Genomic DNA, 26506 nt, shown 5'->3' with positions numbered 1-26506 from the left:
TTCTAGTTGGTCCTTTTTCACATCCTCGAGGGTCTCGCTAAATTTATCGGCCTTTTCTAGGAAATTCTTGAAAAACCTTATAACTGTGGTTTTGAACTCTATATCCAGTCATTTGCTTTCCTCCATTTCTTTCGTTTGTGACCTGTTTCTTTGTCTTCGCATTTTCGTTGCTTCCCTGAGTTGGTAGAGTAGCTTTGTGTGGTAGGTGTCCTATATGGCCCAGTGGCTCAGCCTACCCAGTTACCTGAGGTGGACACTCTTGGTGCACCCCTTTGTGGACTGTGTGTACAGCCTTGTTGTAGTTAAGTCTTGATTGTTGTTGGTATCACTGGGAGGAATTGATCTCCAGGCCAATTGACTGTGAGGATCAGCTGTGTCTACGCCGGGAGAACTTCTGTGCTGGAGACAGCCTTATGAGACAAGACTTGCAAATTTGCAAAAGCCTCTGTGCTCAGCTTGGATGGGGCGGAGTTTCAGGGTGGAGCAGACAGCCTTGGCTTCCCGTCCGCCCTGCCCTATGAGGCCCCTGGGTCTCAGTGTCCCTTAGTAATCACTGCAAGCACCTCTGAGACAAAGCTGCCCTCGAGTTTCACCTGCTGCCAGACAGTCCAGTTTCTCCCCCAATGAATCTGGATTCCCAGATTCTCGCCCGGAACTGGAGTTCAGCATGGTTGGGAGCTTCTGTCTTCCTCCCACTAGAGAAAGCCAACAGCACACTCAGCAGTCAGTTCTCTCTGTGCGCACTCGCACGCGTGTCTCCAGACCTCTGCCTTTCACAGCTCCCCTGAGTTTCCATGCGCTCCTCTCTTTTCCTGACAATCCAGACTCCCCCCGTATGAGTCTGGGACCCCAGGGTCTCTCCCAAAACTTGGATTCACTGCAGTCGGAACTGGAGTTCAGTGCAGTCGGGATCTTCCACCTTCCTCCCGCTAGAGAAAGCCAGCGGCACACTCAGCAGTCAGTCCTCTCTGCGTGCACTCGCGCAAGCGCCTTCAGACCTCTGCCTTTCACTGCTCCCCTGAGTTTCCATGTGCTCCTCTCTTTTCCTGACAGTCCAGACTCCCCCCGTATGAGTCTGGGACCTCAGGGTCTCGCCCGGAACTGGGGTTCAGTGCAGTTGGAACTGGGGTTCAGTGCAGTCGGGAGCTTCCATCTCTCTTCCGCTAGAGAGAGCTAGCCAGGCACTCAGCCGCCCGTCCTCTCTGCGCGCATGTCTCCGTACTTCAGCCTTTTGCAGCTCCTCTGAGTCTCCGTGTGCCCCTCTCTTTCCTTCTAGTTGTAGAATGTCCACTCAGCCAGCTTTCCTGTGGTTCTGGATGATGTCCATTCTGTCTTTTAGCTGTAGTTTTGAAATTGTTGTGTGAGGCAGCAGTTTAGGTGTTCACCTATGCCGCTATCTTGGTTTTCTCCTCTGTTGAGAACTTTTGCATCTCTACTCATCAGGGATGTTGGTCTATAGCAGTGGTTCTCAACCTTTCTAATGCGACCCACAGGTTGAGAACCACTAGCAGGGTAGCCTAAGACCATCGGAAAACACAGATATTTACATTACGATTCATAACAGTAGCAAAATTACAGTTATGAAGTAGCAATGAAAATAATTTTATGGTTGGGAGTCACCACAACATGAGGAGCTGTATTAAAGGGTCACGGCATTAGAAAGGTTGAGAACCACTGGTCTATAGCTTTCTTGTCTTGTAGTATCTTTGTTTGATGTTGGTGTTGGGGTAATGTTGGCCTCAGAGGATGAGTTTGACAGTGTTTCCTGTTCTTCAATTTTTTTGGAAGTGTTTAAGAAGGATCATTATTAATTCTTCTTTAAATGTTTGGGAGATTCTCCAGTGAAGCCATTTGGTCCTGGACTTTTCTTCATTGGGAGATTTTTGATTACTAAAATAATCTCTTAGCTCATTTTAAGTCTATTCAGATTTTCTGTTTCTTTGTGATTCAGTCTTGGTGGGTTGTATGTTTCTAGACATTTACCCACTTCGTCTAGGTCATTCAATTTGTGATGTATTTCTGTCCTCCCGATGTCAACAGTGATGACATTTCAGAAGCTGTTCTACATGTCTCATTTGCTCTTGTTTCCCCTTAGCCCTCCCAGGAAGAGTCAAACCATTCCCAAGGCAGGGGGATACAAAAGTAATTTAGAAGGGTTTGGACTGTTAGGATTAGAAGATGAAAAAAGAATCACTTTTAAAAATCTGACATATACTTGAAAACTGAGAGAGATGTGTTTGGTTTTTTATTCACATTGAAGCTGAATGCCTTTTAATTCACAAGACCTTCTTTTTAATTTTCAAACCCTAACAATGAAAGATCAATTATGGTGGTAACCCAATCTCTCTAGATTAAATGTATTTAAGTTTCTTCAACCAAATGCGCTTTCCCCACCTAACTGTAGTCTACTCTATACATTTTTCCATACCCCAAAATACTTCCTAATGCTCAGAAAGAATAGCCAATGATATGATCTAGCCCCTGAAAGTTCACAGTGATGATGGAATTGGTTCTGGCCCCTCCCAGAGTCTCTTTGAAGAAATCTTGGTCATCTATACATCCCATCCTTCCACTCGGTCCCAGGGAAGTGGTGAGCTTCTCCATCAAGGGACATGGATCCCCACTTGCAGTTAGTGGACTCCAAGGGAACAGACACCCATAAACTGCTGACCTGGGTCCAGAAGAGACCTGGGCAGGGAGATATGCCTGTAGCTAGTGCTTTGGAGCAGCAAAGATTTTGTATAAATATTAATAGAGAATAAGGGGAAGACTCAAAGTGGTCCCAGCTGCTATGGTTGTGTTTGTATACGCCATGATCTGGGCGAAATCTGTTCCCTCCATTACTCCATTAACTGAAGCTCTCTCTCTCTCTCTCTCTCTCTCTCTCTCTCTCTCTCTCTCTCTCTCTGTGTGTGTGTGTGTATGTGTGTGTAGGGGGGGAAGGGGGCGGGGGTTGCTCTAAATGTGAATCACAAAGTTAAGCTGGGTGTCCCCAAACCGCCACTTCTGAGCCTGTGGGCACCTTACCCCTGACTCCCCACTCTGACATGTTGTTGCTGCCTGCCTCTGTTTGAGAGGAAAAAAGGTTTAGTAGCACAGTTTTTAGCTATGGCCAAAGTAATGCAACCACTAGATTTAAAGAGTCTCATTTACATATTCAGTCAAAACTATTTTTCTTAAGAGCGACAAGTCCTTAATTCACTGGGTAGTAATCTAAGAGTCAAACGCTGTTCATTCTCCTCCGCCCTATTTTCTCTTTCAGGTTCATACGTGGTGCTTAGACAAACTCAAAATGAGGAAACACCGACATTTGCCCTTGGTGGCCATCTTTTGCCTTTTTCTCTCAGGCTTCTCATTAACTCGTGCGCAGCAACAAGCAGGTAAGATCCAGAACTGTCTCTTAAAGCTGTTATGAAAGGAGCAGGGTTCTCTGATTTCAGCCCTTAGCCCTCAGGAGCTTGCTGTAGAGCTTAGAGATGCCTCTAGGAGCCAGCTAAGCTGATCACTGCAGAATGTTCATCTAGTTTACAGACCTTCTCAGACACTCTACCCAGTGAGAGATGGCTTGCTTTTACTAGAACTTGGGTTTGATATCTTGAAGTTGGTTCAAAAGTGGTTGGTTCTTACACAGAGCATAAGCAGAAAGTTTGTATCACAAATATTTTACCATCGGAACAGCTTTTCCACGTTTCTGGCACCTGTTGGTCTCTGAGTGCTTAAAACCAGAAGACAACCATTGAGAGTAAACATTGTTTTCCTTGGAAACAAAACACAGAGAGTAGTACCCTTTCTCTGCAGTCTGGACTCAGAAACATTTGTCATCAGCAGTCATCTAATCTTTTAAAAACCAGTTTCTCCAAACTATTTAAAAAAAAATCCATCCTAATGAACCCAATTGAGAATTTGCTTGCAGAGATTGAGAAAATGGAGAAATGCTTCATGCATTGTGAACTCAGAGGATGACTAGGTCTCCTCTCCTTTGCTGAGAGAGCCCGGCCCACTAGCGGTTAGATGGAGGGCAATGGGCGCCACCTCAGTGGAAGGGGACCATTGGTTGGGCATCAGATCAGCCTGAGGTAAGTAGAGGCCAGGAGCCAGCTGTGATCAGCCAGCCTGGCTACCGCTTGCAGAAGGCAGTCCCCACACCCTCAGCCTCCAGCTCCCACTGATGAGGGCCCACTGGATTCATCTCTGAGAGAGAGATATTATCTCCAACACCCATGAAGGCTTTTCTGGCCCTAATAAATATGTTAAGGTCCCTTTCTTTATGCTGAACCGTCTGAGAAACATAAGGCTTTGCCTTTCTCTACAGTAACACAAGTCATCTTCACTTAAGGAAGACTTATTTACTATGTGTATTTTTCTTGGAATTACCCAGAGCATTGGAGGCTAGTTACTGTAAGACAGCAGTAGTTTTCACTGTTCCTTCTCATCAGGGCTCTGCTTCAGATCCCAAAAGGGAAGACTGAATTTATAAAATGAAGGTTGCTCATTTGTGATAGGCTATCCTTCCAGTCTGGTCAAGTGAGTGTTGGGGCTCAAAGTGCCACAAAAATCATGCTTGAGATAAAATACACCTTGGGGGATTTTTTCCCCCATCCTGGACCTGCCCCAGAACAGTGTGCAATCAGTGATTGTGTAGGGAACTCAGGCTAATGACTGTGCACCGTAGCCTTTGAGTCTGAGGTCCAGGTCCCCACTCCTCAGGTAAGTCAGCCTGCCTGTCTGCATTGCCAGTGAGGTGTGGATTGTTTAGTGAGAGCATAGTGCAAACTGACTTAGTTTAGGAAGGCTTTGTGCTGATACGAAGTAACTGCTTGAACAGGAGAAAAATCTAAACCAATGTCTTTTTTTAAAGATGTCAGAAATGGTGCCGCTGCCGATATAATATTTCTAGTGGATTCCTCTTGGAGCATTGGAAAGGAACATTTCCAACTTGTTCGAGAGTTTCTATATGATGTTATAAAATCTTTAGCTGTGGGAGAAAATGATTTCCGTTTTGCTCTGGTCAAGTTCAACGGCAACCCACATACCGAGTTCCTGTTAAATACGTATCGTTCCAAACAAGAGGTCCTCTCTCATATTTCCAACCTGTCTTATATTGAGGGAAGCAATCAGACCGGAACAGGATTAGAATACGTAACACAGAACCACCTCATTGAGGCTGCTGGAAGCCGGGCCGGGGATGGAGTCCCTCAGGTTATCGTAGTGTTAACCGTTGGACACTCGGACCACCACCTTGCTCTGCCCCCAGCGGAACTTAAGTCTGCTGACGTTAACGTGTTTGCAATTGGAGTTGAGGATGCAGATGAAGGAGCCTTAAAAGAAATAGCAAGCAAACCGTTCAATATGCATGTTTTCAACCTAGAGAATTTCACCTCCCTTCATGACATAGTAGGCAACTTAGTGTCCTGTGTGCGTTCATCCGTGGCTCTAGAAAGGGCTGGAGGCACAGAGGCCCTTAAAGACATCACAGGTAATGGCAATGTCGCCACGCTGCTGCCCGCCTTGCTGTTCCTTGAGATAAGCTTGGCTCCTGCTGGCCTTAAAGCACCACTATGGCTAAACCATGGCGGGTGGATCAGGGAAAAGAGCATTTTCAGGTTTAAAAACAAAGGTTTGAATAGTCTCTGTAGTCGCCTTCTGAGACAGAGCACTCACCCACATCAAACAATTACACTTTAACTCAAAAAACCACATCCCACAAAAGAAAGCATCAGTGTGGCCACTTGTGATGGGAATAGAGGGACCATCTCCTTAAAGAATGCTCCATGTGGGAAAGAGTGAGGATGGAGAGAGAAAGGGTATCTGCTTTAGTGTCCAGTAGGATAACAAGATAACAAGAGAGCTCCTCTCTTTTGATCCATGGAATTTATTCCAGAGAATTGATGGAGTTAGAATTGTAAGAAACCTTAGAAATGATCAGTCCAAGTCTATTTGGAGGAAACTGAGTCCTAGAAGGTAAGTGACATGCAGTTAGAGAGAGTCCAGCTGGAGGCCCTTAGGCCTTGGCTCTGAGTCTGGTTTCTCACATGTCCATGCTACAACCATGGCTGTGCCCACAGAAGCTCTCCTGACTCAAAAGCCCCGTCAGTGCCACTTGCAAGTACTGATAACACTGACACGACACTGGCGGGTTATTGCACAGGGGCATGTGCAGAATGAACTGGCTGGCAAATTATTTAACCAGTCAAGCCCGTGAGCTCTTACTGCAGTGCTGAGTGTCTAAAAGACCAATAGGGAAGGAATTTGACAAGTAAAATGTCAAGTGTACTGTACATGGCAATTTTGACCAGTACCTATGGCTAGGCTTCCTCATCAGTGATAGGAAGGATGGAGGGAACTAGTCCATGAAGCCAATTGACAATGGAGAACAGAGGATTTTAGGAGCATGAACAGGAAGTTAAGGGGGAATCCAGGACCTTAGGGGAGAGACGAGTTCCAAGGGAGAGACGCATGTCCTCTGAGATGGAGGGCAGGGAGGAGAAAGGGAAGCAGGGAGACTTGGTGTCAGGAGGACAGAGCCAGCTGTCTCGGGCAGGCAGAGCTTGGTTACGAGAAGGGTTTGAGAACTGACCAACCCCAAGGTGTTTCATTAGGTTGTTCATAGAATGGTTCCCCCAATGGTTCCCCGTGATTACAAATTTGATGGCATGCGAGGGCTAATGCCCTACCAGTGGGCCTATTTCTAATAGAGAGGAATGAGTGACAGGCTGGATTATTTCTATTTAACACTAAAACACTCCCCTCCTTTGAATGACATGCTTCATTTCTGTGCTAGTGTTGATCCTGACAGATTACAGGAAAAGAGCATGAGACCCTCGGTGCACCCCAAACCAAACAGTCCAGGTTGCAAGAAAATGACCTATTCCATTCGATACACTATGCTCAGAATCAATAATTCACTGATCATTGCATTTCTGAATATAGATATAATAACTAATTTATGTCAAAAATAATAAAGAGGATCAGTAGAGAAATGGGGCATCTTTATTGATGTTTTGGCCAAATCAGGAAAAAGAGTGGATGAATTTGCCTTTATGTTCAACCATTATATAAATGAACAGATAATTAAAGTCTGAATGCTAAGTGAGCTATCAGCACAGCATGTTTCCACACTGATGATAAACCTTTGTTTTTATGCCGAGAAAGCATCTCTGTCTTCTAGTGTCCAAGCCACTAGCAGCACCAGGGTGGACTATTAATCCATGTATGTTATCTTTTCTAATTAACTTCACTTTGCAATTTCTCTAGAACCATGTCCCACTGCATGCTCCACAGTAAGATAATAATAATAATTCTTTGTTTATCGTTTGGGGAAAGGTAATCAGATAGGAAGGCATTACAGAGATGTCTAATGAGGTGGGGCAATTTCTTCCTATTACATGTCCACCAGGTAACTTTTCCCCAGAAATATGTGTGTGTGTGTGTGTGTGTGTGTGTGTGTGTCTGTAAAATGTTAATGATTGCCACTGTTCTAAATGAACTCCACTCAATCAATCTCTAAAAGTTGTGTTTTTAAGTGAATATAGGTCACAAAAGCTTTAAACTAAAGCGAAAGCTAAAGGTGATCTATATTCAGTAAGGATTCCAGCTTTCTTTTCTCTGAAAAATATAAAGATTTCAAGAACTCATGGAACCTATTAACCATTTTGCATTTGCATAGGAAATGCAAAGGTGCTTTTAAATTTACCTTTAAAAAAAAGGAAGCAACCCATGAGTAAGGAAGGCATTGTGCCCATGCTCACATGCTCAGGAAAGCAGTGTTGAAGGAGCCCTTGATTTTTCCATGGACACTGCAAAACTTTTATTAGAAAATACCATGGAGGGTGTGAGATGTGAGCCATAGAGGCAGAAAACCAGAGAGGTTCACAGTTTTACTTCTAGGTAGAGCTGATTACCCTTCGCATTTCCATGGATCACTGGTGTGCCTGCCGTACACAAGAACCTGGCTCTTGTGTCTTCCTGAGGCTTCGGCTCTCCTGGATAACACAGCATGCCCGTGTGTGTCCCCTCATGTGTGCATAAGAGGACAAGGTTGTTTTTCAGTGATGACAAATTATCCAACATTTTTCTATGACCTGCAGCTGTTCAGCCTTTGAGAAGAGAAATATCCAAGGGTTTTCCCTCAGGGTTTATTGCTCTTATCTCTACCATTGCAAATTGCAATAAAAGTAAGTAATAAATTAGTAAGAAATACGTCATCCTGTGATATTTTCTATTATTGACCCTGGGATCATCATTAATTCTTCTTTTAAATGTCTGCCTATGCTATATATGTGGCAAACCTTTCTTGGTCCCTCAGGGTTATTGGTTTAGGCCTGAGAAATGTTGAGGAATTCTGCCATGTGATTGGCAGAACCTCAAGTCATGTGATGACGTGAGACATCTCATTGGCCTGCTCCACAGTCACACTGCTGGTACCACCCTCCCACAGATTCTTAAGGAATTCCAGGTTTTGGCTAAAGAGTGCTGAATGTTTTTGCATTCTTAGCAAAGGCCTAGTCTTAATTCTTCTGTATGCAATGATGAAAAATACAAGATCTTAAGTACTCTAGTGAAAAATTATGCTCATTAGACCTTATATCCAGTTAATCTGAAAAGATCTTATAAGATATTTCCAAGTTAATATCTTTCCCTATGCCAGGAATTCATCTGCAAAGATGTTGTCAGGGATTGTGTGTATTTGAGGAAAAGGCAAGAGATACTCTGATTTGAGCAGTCACTGGCTCAGCTTATACAATGAGAGAGCTTGGGTGAGAATATAATTTCACTGTAGCAAAACTTTTCAATTTCCTGAGACAAGATTTGTATTCCACTTCTGCAGTGAAAACAAAAGCAATTTTGTTGGTACAAAAAATAGTTTTAAATATAAAATATTCACTGTCATTAAGAAGATCAGAATGAATGGTCTTATTTATAATATTATAATTATACCCAAAATATAGGTTTCTAAAATCTCGGAATGTAAATGTCATATATGTTCATATGAATCTCTTCTTATTCTGTCATGCCCTTAAGTTATCAAACAGACTCTTACCAGAATAATTTTGCTTTTCCTGTAGTTTAAATCAGTCTGATTTCAATATTCTAGCTGAGCCTTTGAAATATTCTACTCAGGTTTGTAGATTTATTGATTGCTCAGTGCTTCTACGAAATCCCAATTCTTAGTATCAGAACAGAAGTTTCTTATTGGCCATTTTATGTCCATTAATATAACCCTAGAGCTAATTCTGATTAAGGGTTTATTAGATGCACATGGTCCCACTAGGCAAGCAATTTAGGATGTCATAAAAACAAAGTTGGATAATTATGTCATGACTGGTTTCATATCACTCTGCTTAACATTGTTCTGCATTATGTGACTGAATATAGAGGCACTAGCAGAACTACATGAACACAACATCTAGCCTAATCCCAGACCTGCATTGGAGTTTCACACAACTAATCGTTTTATGAGAAAAATAAATTAAAATCAAAACTTTATCAGAGTATTTTGAAAATTAAAACTTGAAGTGCCGTTTGAAGTCGACCTTTCAAATGAACAAAGTTGCATGTATGCAGCCATCTTGGTTTTTAAAGAAAAAAAAAAAAAAAAAAAGAAGACACAACAGTTGCTCAAGAATCAAGAGTTTAACATACTGGGGTGATGAGTCACCAGCCCCTGAATCTGACATTTCATTTTGTAGCTGTGGATTTGGATAAAAAATTCTTACAATCACTTGAGGATAATAAGAGAAATGCTCCCAAATTAGAATTCAACTTTGAACCTTTGTTAATGTCCTCCTTTATTTTCTCCTGTGGGTATGGTAGTGCACAATTCCATGATACTGCATTTCCCTTCAAATTTAGTAGAAAATTTTAGAATATGCACTCATGATTTTCACCCACAGAAAAGTGAATGTGATCCCTACACAGACGGCACAAATGAAAATGTGAGATAAAGGTCCCTATTTCACATCATCACTTCCAAGAAGTTGCCTCTTATTCATTCCGAATGCAGAACGAAAAGAGAATTCCACATTCCCTAATCAACATGTGTTTTGTTTGTCCGTATTTCGTGTTTCTTATTGGTTTCCAAAGAAACATGTCAGAACACTGAACAATGCATGTGGTCACTTGTTCTAACGCTTTCACATTTTTTTGCATTTCTTTCTTTTAAAGCACAAGACTCTGCTGACATTATTTTCCTTATTGATGGATCAAACAACACCGGAAGTGTCAATTTCACAGTCATTCGCGACTTCCTTGTCAATCTCCTTGAGAGACTGTCAGTTGGAGCTCAGCAGATCCGAGTGGGGGTGGTCCAGTATAGCGATGAGCCCAGAACCATGTTCTCCTTGGACACCTACACCACCAAGGCTCAGGTTCTGGATGCGGTCAAAGCCCTTGGGTTCATTGGTGGGGAGTTGGCCAATATCGGCTTTGCCCTTGATTTCGTGGTGGAGAATCACTTCACTCGGGCAGGGGGCAGCCGTATGGACGAAGGGGTTCCCCGGGTGCTGGTGCTCATAAGTGCCGGGCCTTCTAGTGACGAGATCCACGACGGGGTGGTGGCACTGAAGCAGGCTAGTGTGTTCTCTTTTGCCCTTGGAGCCCAGGCCGCCCCCAGGGCAGAGCTTCAGTACATAGCTACCAATGACAACTTGGTGTTTACTGTCCCGGAATTCCGTAGCTTTGGGGACCTCCAGGAGCAATTACTGTCGTACATTGTTGGCGTGGCCCAAAGGCTCATTGTCTTGCAACCGCCAACCATTGTCACACAAGGTACGTATGCTCTTCTCGCCATCCGAGGGGTTGCGGGGTATTTTGTGTGTTGGTTTTTGTGGAAGGAAGGCGGGCACCTCACAGAATGAATCTCTTGAGGAGGACCTGTAAGTACCACAGCCGAGCCCTCTGGAGGTGAGCTGGCTCTTGGATCTCATGTCTGGGATGGTGGGGTCTCTAAAAAGCTGAAGATGTACGAGTGAGTGGAAAGCCCTTGTCAGACTGTGAGGCCAATTCAACAGATCTGCTCCTTTGAGACGTCAGACATCATTGTGTCATCTCCTCATAATGCAGTCATGCTAGCGGTGGACCACAAGGGCTCATCATAGTCCTGAGAAAATGACTCCAGGGAAAGGGCGTTGGCCTCTGAGAGCCAGGATGTTAGAGGTGTGCTCACAGATCCCTAGGGGCTGTCTCCCCAAAGTCCTCTGTGTGCTGAGTATTGAGAAGTGTGCTTCCGCCAGTAACGCATAACAGAGCCCTCATGTGGTGTAATATTTAGGAGAAACTTTTCCCTGCGCCTGTCAAGTTTAGAAATAGTTCTTCTGAATGGAGAGATGATGACATACACACAAATGAGGGTCTTTAGCAGAAAGCCCATTGGGAGCCATTTAAAAAATATAGAACTAACCAGGTCCCATAAATACACATGTAACAACTGTGGGAGGTGGGAAGTGGATTTCAGAATTTAAATAAGAATGCAGTGGTGCTTGGTGCAAGGCAGTTAAAGAACCAGCACACAGGTGTACCAAGTGATATGGATGCCCTCTGTCCATCAGAGATCTTGGATGCCCTCTGTCCATCAGAGATCTTGTTACAATGGCTCCAGGCATGTAGTTGGGCAGTAAATTAGAATCGATGTGACATTACATTCTGAAGATCCTCTTGATATTTCCAGACATCCCTCTGGTGGAAATACAACCCACTAAGGTTTCTCCGGGCTTGCACACTTTTGGAAACAAACACCTGATTTCCACAGGTTTTGTTAACACTGCAGGAGCGCCATGTTGAACTGGCCTCTGGGCCTGAATCCCATGCTCACCAGCTGCGTGATGCTGGGCTGGGGGCATAGGGATCACACTTGGTGAAGATATAGTTCTGTTCCAGGCAAAGTTTCAAACTTTTTTATTTTGGGCAGCACGTTGCCCTCATTTCAGTTTTCCTAAGCTAACTAGCTGATTAAGTGTTAATTCCTTGCTTACACATCATCTTTAATCTTTGTGATTAGTTTGTAAATATTCAACTAATATTCTTGGCTCTCTTGTATGAACCCAACGGTATGCCAGGCCCTGGAGTTACAGGGCTGGTGACAGAGACCAGTGTGGCTGCTGGTGCGTCAGAGTATAACGGGGAGATAGATGACAAAACTATAAACCAGTGACCACACCAAATATTCCCCAAGTGAAGAGTTAGATGAGGACACTACCAGGGAGTCAGGGTGAGCAGATTTGGGACTTCAGGTGTGGCTAGGGGGTGGAGCCTGAGGGAGCTGGAGGGATGAAGTCAGGAGGGGGGCAGTGAGTGGGAGCAATGGGGCCAAGAGCTTCAGATGGGGTGGCTGGGGAAGGCTGGCCCAAGAGGGGTATGAAGAAAGGAGGCAAGCAGGTGAGGAGCAGAGGGGAGAGAGTCCCAGGTGGCTGCCTGCAGCACACAGGAGCCTGGTGCCTCCCAGCGGGGCTGGCAATTACTTGACAAGTGGGAGAACAGCTTTCCTGTGGGCACGTGGAGGGTGAGTGAGAGGAGCATGGCGCTGAGGCTGACGTGCTCATGGGCTGAGAGGAGAGGTCTGGCAGTGTGGATGGGGAGAGACAGGCCTGGGACCAGGCTGCAGGCACTGTGCTTGTGAGGAAAGGAATGCTCTGGAAAGGAGCCTAGGGGAGCAGTCAGTGATAGAGGGAGGGTGCTGGAAGCCAGGTGAGGGCAGTGTGAATCCAGGGAGACAGAGATCACCTGGGGCCGGAACCGCCAAGAAGCTGATTAGGATGAAGACATGGAGTCATTGGTGTGGAGGAGGAAAGGAAGGCTGTGGTGGGTGCAATGGGAGCTGAGGGCCGCCCCCCAACTGAGTTTGCTGTGTGGCAGTGCTGGCGAGACAGCTTTGAGCAGAGTGCAAAGCTTGCCAGGAGTGTCTGATTGAGGGAAGGGCCAGGGAGCTGGGGCCAAGGCCCTGAAGATGGAGAGAGGGAAGTGAAGTGGGCAAGGGGCCAATTGGGAGTCAGGGTGAGCAGATTTGGGGCTTCAGGTGTGGCTGGAGGGTGGAGCCTGAGGGAGCTAGAGGGATGAGGCCAGGAGTGGGGTGGTGAGTGAGAGATTTCAGAGCCATTCCTGAAGACTTGGCCGCCTGTGGCTCTAAACACGGGCACTGGGGACAGGAGGATGTGCTGTATTAGAAGTCAGGGTCCCCGAGTCACTGAGAAGAACAGCCCAAGAGTAGCCCCAAGTCACTCTAATGTAGGGTGGAGAGGAGACAGCCCTGAGAAAGGGGGTGGGGGTCTAGACAATTGAGGAGAATTTGCTTGGAAACAGTGAGAAGACAGTCGTCTGTTCTGAGCTGTCAGGGCTGTCAAGGCTGCAGGGAAGCCACGTCTTGGGGAACATGCTGGTGTCGGTCAACAGAGAGCTGAAGCTGACAGATGAGTGGAACCTCAGGCTCACTTCCCAGCAAGGGTACGCCAAACCCAGTCCCAAGAGAACCGGGTGCAAGAGTAAAGAGGCTCTGCTTGGGTAGGCATCTCGCGAGGAAGGGGCTGCCACTCCAGCAGATGCTGGGAGTGGGCTGGGACAGGGTGGGCACTGATTGGTCTTTCTAGTCACCCATCACATGTGGTGCACACCTCGCGCTGAACATAGGAAACTGCGCACAGGGTATCAGTATCAATTCCTTCGTCTGTGGTTATAAGGGGGGCGTGTGTGAGCGCATATAGACTCAGGTGTGCTCGCTGTCCTTCTCTGTGTGTGAAAGCAGGCATATGACTGTTTGTATGGCTCATACATGTCCTCCACAGAGCAATGGAGGGGGAGAAGGAGAAGGCGGGCATGGGACATTCCTGTGTTTCAGCGGCAGGTACAGTGAGAACCCCACGCGTCTGCAGGTCTCCAGGGGAGCTGAGGACTTGAAATGTATTGTTTACACCACAACCTGGCACCAAAGCCATGGTCTCCCCGTGCCTGCCCCTAATGCTTGGTGTCTGTGTGCATTTCCGTGTTTTCTCTTAAAGAGGAGAGTGTGGGCCGATAAATGTCAGTGTAGTCACATGTCAAGTAGGTTAGAGTGCTACATATTATTGATCTGACCACTCGAGTGACAGGGGCTCCTTGTGGCCAGATAATGACTGAATAAATGGAGCCCTCTGGCCTCAGCTGTCAGCACTGGTGTTACTGTAAGTCCGGACGCCCTGCAGGTTTCTGGGTGGGGTGTGGTGGGCTGATTCAAGTCTCCGATCCCATGACTCAGGCACTGCCCATGCAGTGACACGCAGGGCACAGAGGCCTTGTCCAGGTGTCATTGCTTCGTGGTTTGTCTTTAAGTAATCACATGCTTACCACGAGACTTAGAACCTTCAAAGCACAGGGCTCCAACTAAAAATGCTCCGTGCCATTTACTGCTTTTGACACTGGTTTCCTTTTTATAAGTTTTATGATGCCAAGTAATTGGTGTGTTACTTCCCCCTCTGCCTGAAAAATCAAGGCATGGAGACTAGAACGGAAGGAATGGGTGTTTGCGCTCTCAGCATTTGCACTTGGCAGTAGGTGCTCATGAGCTCACGATCGTGCCACAGGGGCCTCTGAGCCCCACTGATTGCTTCCTCCATTACCCGAGCTATGGCCTCATTCTGGCCTCGCAAACCCAAGCCTTAGATTTATGGCAGGAAAGAGCTTCCTGACTTTTTCAGTGACAACATGCTAATCAGGTGACTACTGAAACCAAGTCTGTTTTTGGGCAATAATTTTGTACAAAAATGCCAAGTGGGTGGGGGATTTGCCATCCCATAGGGAAGGACATGGCTGTCATCCTCCTATGTGTGTAATGACAATCTCCCCTGCCTGACGTCACGTTAGCCAGAGCCAATGGGGAAGTTCTTTGAACAGAATGAACTGTGTAGAGTCATAGTTGAATGTGGTCAGTAAGACTGCTCTACTCACCTTTTCATGTTGCTACCTACAGTCATTGAAGTCAACAAGCGGGACATACTTTTCCTGGTGGATGGCTCATCAGCACTGGAACTGTCCAACTTCAATGCCATCCGTGAGTTCATTGCCAAGGTAATCCAGAGGCTGGAAATTGGACAGGATCTCATCCAGGTGGCAGTGGCTCAGTATGCAAACACTGTGAGGCCAGAGTTTTACTTCAGTAGCTACCCCAGCAAGAAGGAAGTCATTACTGCTGTGCGGAGAATGAAGCCCATGGGAGGCTCGGCCCTGAACACGGGTGCTGCTCTGGACTTTGTTCGGAACAACCTGTTCACTAGTGCGGCAGGGCACCGGGCCACCGAGGGGGTCCCCAAGCTCCTGGTGCTGATTACAGGTGGTAAGTCCCTAGACGAAGTCAGCCAGCCGGCCCAGGAGCTGAAGAGGAGCAGCATCCTGTGTTTTGCGGTTGGGAGCAAGGCTGCCGACCAGGCGGAGTTGGCGGACATGGCCTTCGATTCGTCACTGGTGTTCAACCCGGCTGAGTTCCAAACTGCCCCTTTGCAGGGCATGCTGCCCAGCTTGCTGGCCCCTCTCAGGACCCTCTCCGGAACCACGGAAGGTACGGCTGGGGTGGGAGGTGTCAGACACACCACAGGGTGGTCTGCGGGCCAAGCCTTTAAGAAACAAAAGAAAAGGAAGTTTTACTTGTGTTCAGTTAGGAGACAACTCTGAAATGGTGGAAGCAAGAGCCACACATGAGATTTATTTCAGGTTTCCGTTTACCCTGAGCAGGGAATTGTAAGACTTAGATGACCTATGATACAACTGCATGTCTTAAGATGTCACACGAGATTGTACGCCTTTAAATATCATAAGAACCATCTGACTCTAATTATAGGATCAGGGCCACCTGTCTTTGAAGCTTCTAGCTGAGGAGGTCACTTCTCAGTTCCTGTCCCTCATGAGGTCCCAGTGTTCTGTTTCTCCTGGTGACACCTGTCTGGCCTCCTTTTCCCACCACCAACATGTAGCCTGGAATCTTCCTCCCTGACCAGCGTAGAGCATTAACCCTCTCTCCTCTCTCTTTAGGGATTTCCTTCAGTGCAAAGTATAGTGAATGAATGGGTGTGAAGAGAAAATCCCAGTGGTTGTTCCAATCGCTCATTTAATATGATTGTCAGTGGGAAGTTATTTTAAAACACATTCTAGCAGTCTATGAGCTTATGAATTAAATAAGTACAATTTGCCGTCCTCAATGAAGATGAATACCATGGAAACACTTTTCCACTGGAAGAGTGTTCGGTGTACAACCCATGTTGCATGACCCATGTTGCATGTTGTATGACCCATGTTGTAGGACCCATGTTGCATGACCCATGTTGCATGAATGCATGCTTTCTCTTCATGCTCTCTGGTCTTCTAAAAGCCTCTCTCTCTGTTTCTGCCTGCCTGCCTGTCTCTCTCCCTCTCTTATTTTCTTAAAAATTCTAACCCATCCTCTCATAGCCAAAGTACAATTTGATAGAACATAGGATAAAATTAGTTGTTAGGTTTAAATTTCAGTGAGACACCAGGGAAAAGATGGGAAGTAATTTTTTCAAAGGACATGTACTAAATGTGTTGGGAAAACACTCTAATTTGAGAATTACACTTTTGATTCTTCATGTGTACAGCCTCAGCCAAGCATAGCACGTAGACTCTGTATTTTCACATGTTTCTGGGATCCTGTGATCTCACCCAGAGGGATTCCTATAGGTACCCTTTTGTATTAACATCTGGCAACCCTGTGATGCCCTTTTAGGAAAAGAGGACAGTAGGAAATGACAAATGGGTGCCCCTAGGAATCCCTCAAGATGAGAACAGACTAACAGTATTGAGTTTTTTAGTCATAAGGAACTCATGTTCTCAGGTTAACTTGGGTTAACGCTTCTAATTTATCTGTAAGGGAAATCTCTGTGAATGCATAGAGGTGAACCCCGAGGACCCAGGTGAACTTGGCTGTGAACCTGATTCAGAGACACGAGTGAGGCAGAATTTGACGGCACTCTTGCAGAATTCATTCCCGAGGAAGGATGTTCTGGTTCAAGGACTCTGATCCTTTTTGTTGGTTGAAAGCACTCTACCTTTGGCGCTGTGTCTCTCTGTGAGCCAACTTGGTCTCGTAAACTTGGCTATGGCATACCTCATAGCACCGGTCGCCACGGAGGAAAATATGCGCCCCTCTGCCATATTTTACCAGACAGATGTGCTTTGCCTCACTGATGTCTTGTGTCTTGTGTGTTGGCATGTGTGCACCAGTTGCGGGCACACATGAGTGTTTGTGTCTCACTTTCTTTTCTGTGCTTCACTGCAGTTCACGTAAACCCAAGGGATATCATCTTTCTTTTGGATGGATCACTCAACGTTGGAAAGACCAACTTCCCCTATGTGCGGGACTTTGTAATGAACGTAGTTAACAGCCTTGATGTTGGAAGCGACAGTATTCGTGTGGGTTTAGTGCAATTTAGTGACACTCCGGTCACGGAGTTCTCCCTAAACACGTACCAGACAAAGTCAGATTTGCTTGCTCACCTGAGACAGCTGCAGCTCCAGGGGGGGTCAGGCCTGAACACGGGCTCGGCCCTGCGCTATGTCCATGCCAACCACTTCATCGAAGCTGGCGGCAGCAGGATCCGTGAACACGTCCCGCAGCTCCTGCTCCTGCTTACGGCGGGGCGGTCTGAGGACTCCTATTTGCAAGCCGCCAATGCGCTAGCCCGTGAGGGCATCCTGACCTTTTGTGTGGGAGCTAATCAGGCGGATAAGGCCGAGCTTGAGCAGATTGCTTTTAACCCGAGCCTGGTGTATCTCATGGATGATTTCAGCTCCCTGCCAGCTTTGCCGCAGCAGCTGATTCAGCCCCTAACCACATATGTTAGTGGAGGTGTGGAGGAAGTGCAACTCGCCCAGCCAGGTAAAGCTCCCCCACTGCTCGGGGCTCCCTCCCCTGGCAGGCAGGTGGCCCAACCCGAACTCAAGAGCATGGTGAACCCTAGAAACTCGACTGACTCCCTTTGGTTGAAGTATTTTGATTGGGGGTCTGAGACACTGTACCAGCAAGTTTACATTCTCTATCTAAAGGGTGTTCATTGATGAAAGCAAGTCTAGGAAATTCAGCTTACATTCTTTGCATCTTATCCCACCCTTTATTCAACAGCTGCATCCCCCACCCCCAATGCCTGTGAAGATTCTGGGGTGCAATCCAGGTGGAAGTGAGAGGGTGTAGATAGATAGAGGTGGGTTTCCTGTCACACATGAGGATGCCTTGGCATCAGTTAGAAATCACAGTTCTTTTCTTTATATGGCTTTTTTTTTTGTTATGTACAAAATCTGTTATATCTAGACAATTATTTGTTGTAAACTCAACAAAAGCTGCCACTTTATATGACGGTAACATGATTTCCAAAGGAAGTCTGGATAGTTGTTCTTATTGTAAATTAATTTGGTGGTGAGATATGGAGTACTGGATCTTGCAGCTGACATCACACGGACAGGTAGCAAGACTAAGACAGCCGAAACCTAATCGAATGAATTCCCATTGTGTGAACTGAAAATCATGTTCACGTTATCCATTGTAGCCCCGTATGGGTGGTCATCCTTTTTTGTTATCTAAATACAGCAGCTTGGAAAGCAGTGACAGACAGCCTGCCTGACCACAGAACAATGACAGACACCATTTTGGGTCCTAATCCATGACCTCCAATTTAATGAAAAGATAATCCAGTTAGAGCTGATCATCGACTCTGCTGATAATGTGTCAACTCAGTTATCCTTGTGTAATTAACCCACATTGGCCTATGTCACTAGAGATAGGTCAATTTTAGGCAAAAGATCAATAGGACCACATGTTGGATAGTTTAGTTTATAGTTTGAAAACACTGTCTGTTCTCCTAGAGTGATGGCCCCCTGGTGCAAGAATAGAACCCTGTGGGCTTGTCCTTGTCTCGCTCTGTTGAGAAGCTCTCTGATTGGGTGGATCGGCTTGTTATTCTGGTCCTTTGCAAGTATGCACTACTTTGAAATGGACATTTAAAAAAATGCTTTTCATTGATTTCAGAGAGGAAGGGAGAGGGAGAGAGATAGATAGAAACATCAATGATGAGAGAATCATTGATCAGCTGCCTCCTGTATGCCCCCTACTGTAGATCGAGCCCGCAACCTGGGCATGTGCCCCAAATGGAATTGAACCATGACCTCTTAGTTCATGGGTCAATGCTGAGCCACACCAGCCAGGCTGAAACAGACATTTTACTGACAGCTGGCGAGGGTTCTGCCTCCCTTGTTGGTACAGTGATCGTCAGATGAATTGTGTGAACTCCTGTTACCAAATGCTGGTGGTGCTGGGCTGATGTCAGTTTGGTGCCTGTTATATTCTTGAACCTCATGGTGTACTAAACCTCCTTTTTCTTGTAGAGAGCAAGCGAGACATTCTATTCCTCTTTGATGGCTCAGCCAATCTTGTGGGCCAGTTCCATGTTGTCCGTGACTTTCTCTACAAGGTGATCGATGAGCTAGATGTGAAGCCGGATGGGACCCGAATTGCAGTGGCGCAGTATAGTGACAATGTCAGGGTCGAATCTCATTTTAATCAGCACCAGAATAAGCCTGAAATCCTGAATCTTGTGAAGAGAATGAAAATCAAGACTGGCAAAACCCTCAATGTGGGCTATGCCCTGGACGATGCACTCAGATCCATTTATGTGAAGTCCGCCGGGAGCCGAATGGAGGATGGGGTGCCCCAGTTCCTGGTGCTGCTGGTGGCGGGACGCTCGTTTGATAGTGTGGAAGAGCCAGCACGCCTGCTGAAGCAGAGTGGGGTGGTACCTTTTGTGTTACAGGCCAAGAATGCAGACCCTGCCCAGTTAGAGCTGGTAGTACCATCCCCTGCCTTTATCCTGGCTGCAGAGTCACTTCCCAAGATTGGAGAACTTCAACCACAGATTGTGAATCTCCTAAAAACAGTGCCTTCACCAGGTATGGCATAGGAATTCTGGTTGTGCCTGCAGCTTAGCTCTCCAGGGTGTGGGTGGATGGTGGGCTGCTGGCTCCAGGTCCTGAGATCGAAGCCATCCTTGGGTTTCCAGGGAAGGTGGAAGACTAACAGATGGTTTCTGTCAGAACAATGAAATATGACTTTTCCTTCCTCACTTGGACTTTTTAACTGTTCTTTCGGGCAAAACAGGAGAATCAGGGTGATTATTTTGAAGGACATGAGAGTATCCTATATAATAAAAGAGTAATATGCAAATTAACCATCACTCCGCTACAGCCACAAGCTATGCCCACCAGCCAATCAGGAGCGAGTATGCAAATTAACCCAACCAAGATGGCTGCAGCCACAGAATGAGCAGGAGGCTTGGGTTTCCCCGGCAATGGAGGAAGCCAAGCTTTCCACACACCCTGGTGGGCCCAGGCCTCTGCTTAAGGCTACAAAGTATCAATTATAGAAGATAAATAAATCCCAACAAAAATGGCTGCGGCCATGGAGCGAGCAGGAGGCTTGGCTCTGCTCAAGGCTACCAAGTTTCCGTTATAGAAGATAAATAAATCCCAGATACCAGGGCCTCCATTTGGGTCGCCAAGGGGCATGGCCTGCAAACCACCACAGGCCCCTTGCCCAGGCCGCCCCATGCCCCAAGGGAACCCCCACCCTGATCCAGGACACCCTTCAGGGCAAATCAGCTGGCCCCCACCCGTGCACCAGGCCTCTATCCTATCTAATAATCCTATCTAATAAAAGAGTAATATGCAAATTGACCATCACTCCAACACACAAGATGGCTGCCCCCATATGGACACAAGATGGCTGCCACAAGATGGCCAGCAGTGGGGGGAAGTTGGGGGTGACCGGGCCTGCAGGGAAGGGCAGTTGGGGGGGACCTAGGCTGCAGGGGAGAGCAGTTGGGGGGGCCCAGTCCTGCAGGGGAGGGCAGTGAGGGGTGACCAGGCCTGCAGGGGAGGGCAGTTAGGGGTGACCAGGCCTGCAGGGGAGAGCAGTTAGGGGCAAACAGGCTGGCAGGGGAGTGGTTAGGGGGTGATCAGGCTGGCAGGCAGAAGTGGTTCAGGCAATCAGGAAGGCAGGCAGGCAAGCAGTTGGGAGCCAGCAGTCCTGGATTGTGAGAAAGATGTCTAACTGCCCGTTTAGGCCCGATCCTACCGGGATCGGGCCTAAACGGGCAGTTGGACATCCCTTGAGAGGTCCCAGATTGGAGAGGGTGCAGGCTGGGCTGAGGGACAACCCCCCCACCATGCACGAATTTCATGCACCAGGCCTCTAGTCCTATACCAGTGGTCGGCAAACTCATTAGTCAACAGAGCCAAATATCAACAGTACAACAATTGAAATTTCTTTTGAGAGCCAAATATTTTAAACTTAAACATCTTCTAACGCCACTTCTTCAAAATAGACTCACCCAGGCTGTGGTATTTTGTGGAAGAGCCACACTCAAGGGGCCAAAGAGCTGCATGTGGCTCGCGAGCCGCAGTTTGCCGACCACAGTCCTATGCAATAAAAAGGTAATATGCAAATTGACCCTAACGGCAGAATGACCAGGAACAACTGGTCGCTATGATGTGCACTGACCACCCGGGGGCAGATGCTCAACGCAGGAGCTGCCCCCTGGTGGTCAGTGAACTCCCACAGAGGGAGCTCTGCTCAGCCACAAGCCGGGCTGACAGCTGTGAGCGTAGCAGTGGTGGCAGGAGCCTCTCCTGCCTCCTCGGCAGCGCTAAGGACGTCCGACACATCCCCGGAGGACTCCTGGGCTGCCAGAGGGATGTCTGACACCCCCGGGGAGCGGGCCTAAGCTGGCAGGTGAACATCCCCTGAGGGGTCCTGGACTGCGAGAGGGCACAGGCCAGGCTGAGGGACCCCCTCTCCCCCAAGTGCACAGATTTTTGGGCCTCTAGTTTCACAGTAAGATATATGATAAAAATTTAGACATATTAATGGTCAAAAATCCTTTCAAGACACACGAATTTTACTATATGCATAATAAAAGCCACATGCCTTGTTTACAATGTAGCTAAGCCAGTCTTCATCTTCATATCTTGCTCCCTCCCCCCGTCTTATTTAAGTGGGTGTCCCTGTGTTAGAATTCATTCCCTATACTAAGGACATAAGGCATGATGAGAGACATATACAGTTCCACTACACACACTGCATGAAACTGTTTCATCTACAGTACCATGCCTTTGTGTTTAACCACTTTCCATTTGCTGATACAAATGCACTGAAAAGAGTAATTAATTTCATCTACAATCCTTTTGATTAAAAGCTGAGAATCTAGAGTTTCTACATTGACTATTGGTCCCACACGTTGTTGGTTTTGGATTGTAACCTGGACATCTGGGTTACATTTTTTCCCCATTGATCCACTGTGACTTGTAGCAATTTATTTGAAACCGCCCAAGTATAAAATGTTATTGGTTATGCAGTCTCTTCCATCCAGATCTCTCTAGCCCTCAGTGTTTTTCTTGAGTACACCTTTGAAAGTTTATTGCTCAAGCCTTGAACAATTCTAAAATGAAAGGGCTATCTATATAAATTAGTGAGTTTGTTTCCTCCTGTAGCAAGTGGAGTGGCTTAAAACAAAAGGAATTAATTCTCTCACAATTTTAAAGAACATCTCTGCTGGATGTTCTCCAGCTGCCTGAAGGTGGGAACGGCCACGGCGAAGCCTGGGATGTAGGAGATGCAAAACCAGTTTCAATGGGCTAAAATCAAGGTGTCAGCAAGGGTGTGTCCCTCTTGGAGGGTCCTGGCCTTTTCCAGCTCCTAGAGTCCACCTGTATTTCTTGGTTCGCGGCTCCATCCTCCAGCTTCAAAACCAGCAGCGTAGTGTCTTCTCTCTTCTCTGGCCTCTGTTTCCATCCTCATTTCTTCTTCCTCTAAACCTGATCCTCTTGTCTCCCACCTATAAGGACATCCCCAAAGTCAAGTTCTGGGGATTCTGAATCGGACATTCTTCAGCCCACCACCTTCGGTAGGAAACTGTCCCTCTCATATCCTGTGTGAGTCATTTGGGCTGTCTTCCTTCCAGTTTCAGCTGAAAAGGATGTGGTGTTTCTGCTCGACGGCTCTGACGGTGTCAGGAGCGGCTTCTCTCTGTTGAAGGATTTTGTCCAGAGAGTGGTAGAGAGCCTGGATGTGGGCCCAGACCGAGTCCGTGTGGCCGTGGTGCAGTACAGTGACAGGACCAGGCCCGAGTTCTACCTGAATTCATACATGGATCAGCAGAGTGTGGTCAGTGCCATTCGAAGGCTGGCACTGCTTGGAGGGCCGACTCCCAACACCGGGGCCGCCCTGGACTTTGTCCTGAGGAATATCCTGATTAGCTCTGCCGGAAGCAGGATAGCAGAAGGTGTTCCCCAGCTCCTGATTGTCCTCACAGCTGACAGGTCCGGGGATGATGTGAGAGGCCCCTCGGTGGTCCTGAAGAGGGGCGGGGCTGTGCCCATTGGCATCGGCATCGGGAACGCCGACATCACGGAGATGCAGACCATCTCCTACATCCCAGGCTTCGCCGTGGCCGTTCCCACCTTCAGGCAGCTGGAGAACATCCAGCAGGACATCTCCCAGAGGGTGACCAAGTTCAGCAGAGAAGAGCTGAGCACGTTGCCGCCGGAATTGGTTCCTCCATCGAGGCCAGGTAAGGAGGGGATTCTTGGATCATCGTTCCTTGAAACATCTGGTGCTACTTGTTTGGACTATGGCCTGCACATTTTGTTTCCTCTATTTACACCTAATTTCATGAAGAATTAGGAACCTTGTTTGGTTCTCAGAAATGGCAGAGGCTTGGGGAGATGCTGAGTTTCATGTTTTGGCCAAAGTAAAGTCTAAGGAAGGGCATGTGCCTCGCTGACAGTGCAGGTGCTCTGACTTTGCATGAAGGCTTTTGTGTAGATATCCAAAGGGCGGAGTCACCTCATTGACAACAGCAGTTCAGTGTGGTTCTGAGCTGCCAGAGGGAGGTCAGCCGGCAGCCTTCCATGACCAGGGACGGGGTTAGAGCACAGGCTCTTTGTCAAGCTGGAACACAGTCACTGAAACGTTGGTGTTTCCAGAGCCAAAGTGTGAGGATTGCATTTGAATTTTCTTGGTGCTGAGAAGTGTCTTAGCTGGCAGGAAAGCCACCGGGCTGTGTGATGGCATTTATCCTATACCCTCGTTCATATCTGCTTTCCTCGGCCTGGTTACAATAAACTAGAAAATGATGGGAGCATGGCCGCTGAGAAGGAAGGGGTTTGAGATATGGCCACCCCCTCCAAAAATACCTAGCAGGGGCCTGTCACAGGTGGGGATGGTCACAGTGGTAGAGAGACAGCCGTAGCTTTTCCCTGTGGCTCACATTCTACAGGACCCCATCCATGGCCCCATGGCATGGAGCAGGGGGAAGTAAGGGAGGAGAAAAAGCCAGTGAGAAAAGTGGGATGCAGCATACATGCCTTTGGGTGGACGAGGGAGGTGAGGCTGATGGACACAGTGCGAGGGAGGGGGTGTCAGCTTCTCCTCGCTGGCGTCCAGGGCAGAGAGCAGCACGTGGATTGTTCTAAAGAGCTTGTCACCAGATGAATGTAGGCATCAGTGAGGTAAACAAAGGGAAAGAGCTTTAACCCTAATCCATGTGCGTGGTGCCTCCAGCGCAGTGGGGCCAGAGCCTTTTGCACAGCACAGCTGCAGCGCCAGTGTTCCTGAGAGCGCCCTTTGGAAATGTCGGCATCAGAACATGCGGCTCCTTTACCTGAAGCACAAGCCCATATTTCTATAACAGGATTCCTGCCCACTCACATTCCCTCTTTCAAGTGACTATATCCTTCTTCCTCCTTTCTTTCCACCTGCTTCTTCTATGCTCTTCTCCCTCAGCTTAGTCTGAGATGGTGGCTGGAATCCCATCTCACTGAGAAATGTAAGTAAATTGGAAAAGAACTTCCAGAAGCACCATGTGGTCCATCCCAGCACCAGTATCCCCATCTCAGCTTCCCTCCTGTGCCCGTGGTGACCCGCCTTTGCTCCCGGGCTCTCCTGTCATCTGCTCATCTGCTTCTTCTCGCTCCTGCGTAACCAGTTCTCCACTGAGGATGGGAAGGGTGGTTTCCTTCATGCTGCAAACCTGTCGCTTTCTCTCTGTGTCAAACACTCTCTCCTGGTGCCTTGCATCCCCTCCAGCAGCGCCTCAGTCTCCTCTTAGGTGAGTTCTTATACTCCCTACAACTTCGCTCTGAACCCACCTCTCTGCCCCTCACTCTCACCACTCCACCCAGAGTGCTCTTCTCAAGGCCCCTCCAATGCATGGGCAATTCACAAGTGACATTTTGCTGTCACCGCTGAGGTCCCCTCCTTCCCGAAATACCATCCCCACTTTGCCTACACATGTGTCTTGTATGCCTAGTCTCTGCCTCCCTCAGTTACCCTTCCTTATCCTTTGCTGGTTCCTCTTCTCCTCCCTGACTTGTCATTGCTGTGCCAGGATTCAGAATTAGGATATTTGCCCATCAGGTGGTGATTCCATGACAACCCGGGAGGTGGTTTGTTAATGCTGAGAATTAGGTGCCAATGAAGGTGAAACCCATGGTATATGGTTTGATTTGCAGATGCAGGCAGCAAGAAGGATGTGGTCTTTCTCATTGATGGGTCCCAGCGTGCTGGCCCTGAGTTTCAGTACATCCGCAACCTCATTGAGAGACTGGTGGACTCACTGGACGTGGGCTTTGACACGACCCGGGTGGCAGTCATCCAGTTCAGTGAGGGCACCGATGTGGAGTTCTTGCTCAATGAATACTCCAGCAAGGAGGAGGTGCAGAATGCGGTGAGGCGGCTGCGGCCCAAGGGCGGGCGGCAGATCAATGTTGGGAATGCCCTGGAGTTTGTGTCAAAAAATATCTTCAAGAGGCCACTGGGGAGCCGGATTGAAGAGGGCGTTCCTCAGTTCCTGGTCCTTATTTCATCTGGAAAATCTGGGGACGAGGTGGACGACGCGGCAGCAGAGCTCAAGCAGTATGGCGTGGCACCGTTTACCATCGCCAGGAATGCGGACCAGGAGGAGCTGGTTAAGATCTCCCTGAGCCCTGAGTACGTGTTCTCAGTGAGCACCTTCCGGGAGCTGCCCAGCCTGGAGCAGAGGCTGCTGACGCCCATCACGACCCTGACCTCAGAGCAGATTCAGCAGATGCTGGCCCGCGCTCCCTACCCTCCTCCTGGTGGGTTTGAGTGTATTGTTGTTGCTGCTCTTTTAGTGTTTTTGATATAAAAAAAAATAACAAGTTCAAAGATCCATTGTCCTCAGGACAAGTTAAATTAAAAAGAGGCACACCTGTGGTTGAGCCACTTGGGCCTATTGCTTGTGGCCAGGAAGAAGGAAGCACAGGACAGTGAACCACAGGATAGCTCGGTGTTAGAAAGGATTTCTGACAGGTCTCAAGTCTGGGGAAAGCTTAAGGAAGTAAAACTTAGCCAGGATCAGATGTTGTCAAGAAATGAAAGTAATTCTGTGATTGGGTGTCTTGCTAAATCTTATGGCTAAAGCTGCAATTGGTAGAGAAGCAGCGGTCATTCCTATGAGCCAGGACA

General features: G+C 47.5%; 1 protein-coding gene across 1 annotated transcript in view; it reads left to right on the top strand.

The window, feature by feature from the left end:
• Positions 1–3292: 3292 nt before the first annotated feature.
• The window catches only part of COL6A3 (collagen type VI alpha 3 chain), a gene marked incomplete at its 5' end in the record, with an annotated part of 63249 nt that continues 40035 nt past the window's right edge, over positions 3293–26506 (top strand). Inside the window, 8 exons of the mRNA XM_080669456.1 lie at positions 3293–3380; positions 4859–5476; positions 10165–10767; positions 14933–15517; positions 17252–17851; positions 19351–19911; positions 22980–23588; positions 25531–26136. Of these exons, the coding sequence (XP_080525582.1) occupies positions 3293–3380; positions 4859–5476; positions 10165–10767; positions 14933–15517; positions 17252–17851; positions 19351–19911; positions 22980–23588; positions 25531–26136 (4270 nt within the window). The remainder of the gene's footprint in view (positions 3381–4858; positions 5477–10164; positions 10768–14932; positions 15518–17251; positions 17852–19350; positions 19912–22979; positions 23589–25530; positions 26137–26506) is intronic.

The sequence above is a fragment of the Plecotus auritus genome, assembly GCF_963455305.1.
Source record: "Plecotus auritus genome assembly, chromosome: 5".
NCBI lineage: Eukaryota > Metazoa > Chordata > Mammalia > Chiroptera > Vespertilionidae > Plecotus > Plecotus auritus.
This window is presented reverse-complemented; position numbering and strand designations above follow the sequence as displayed.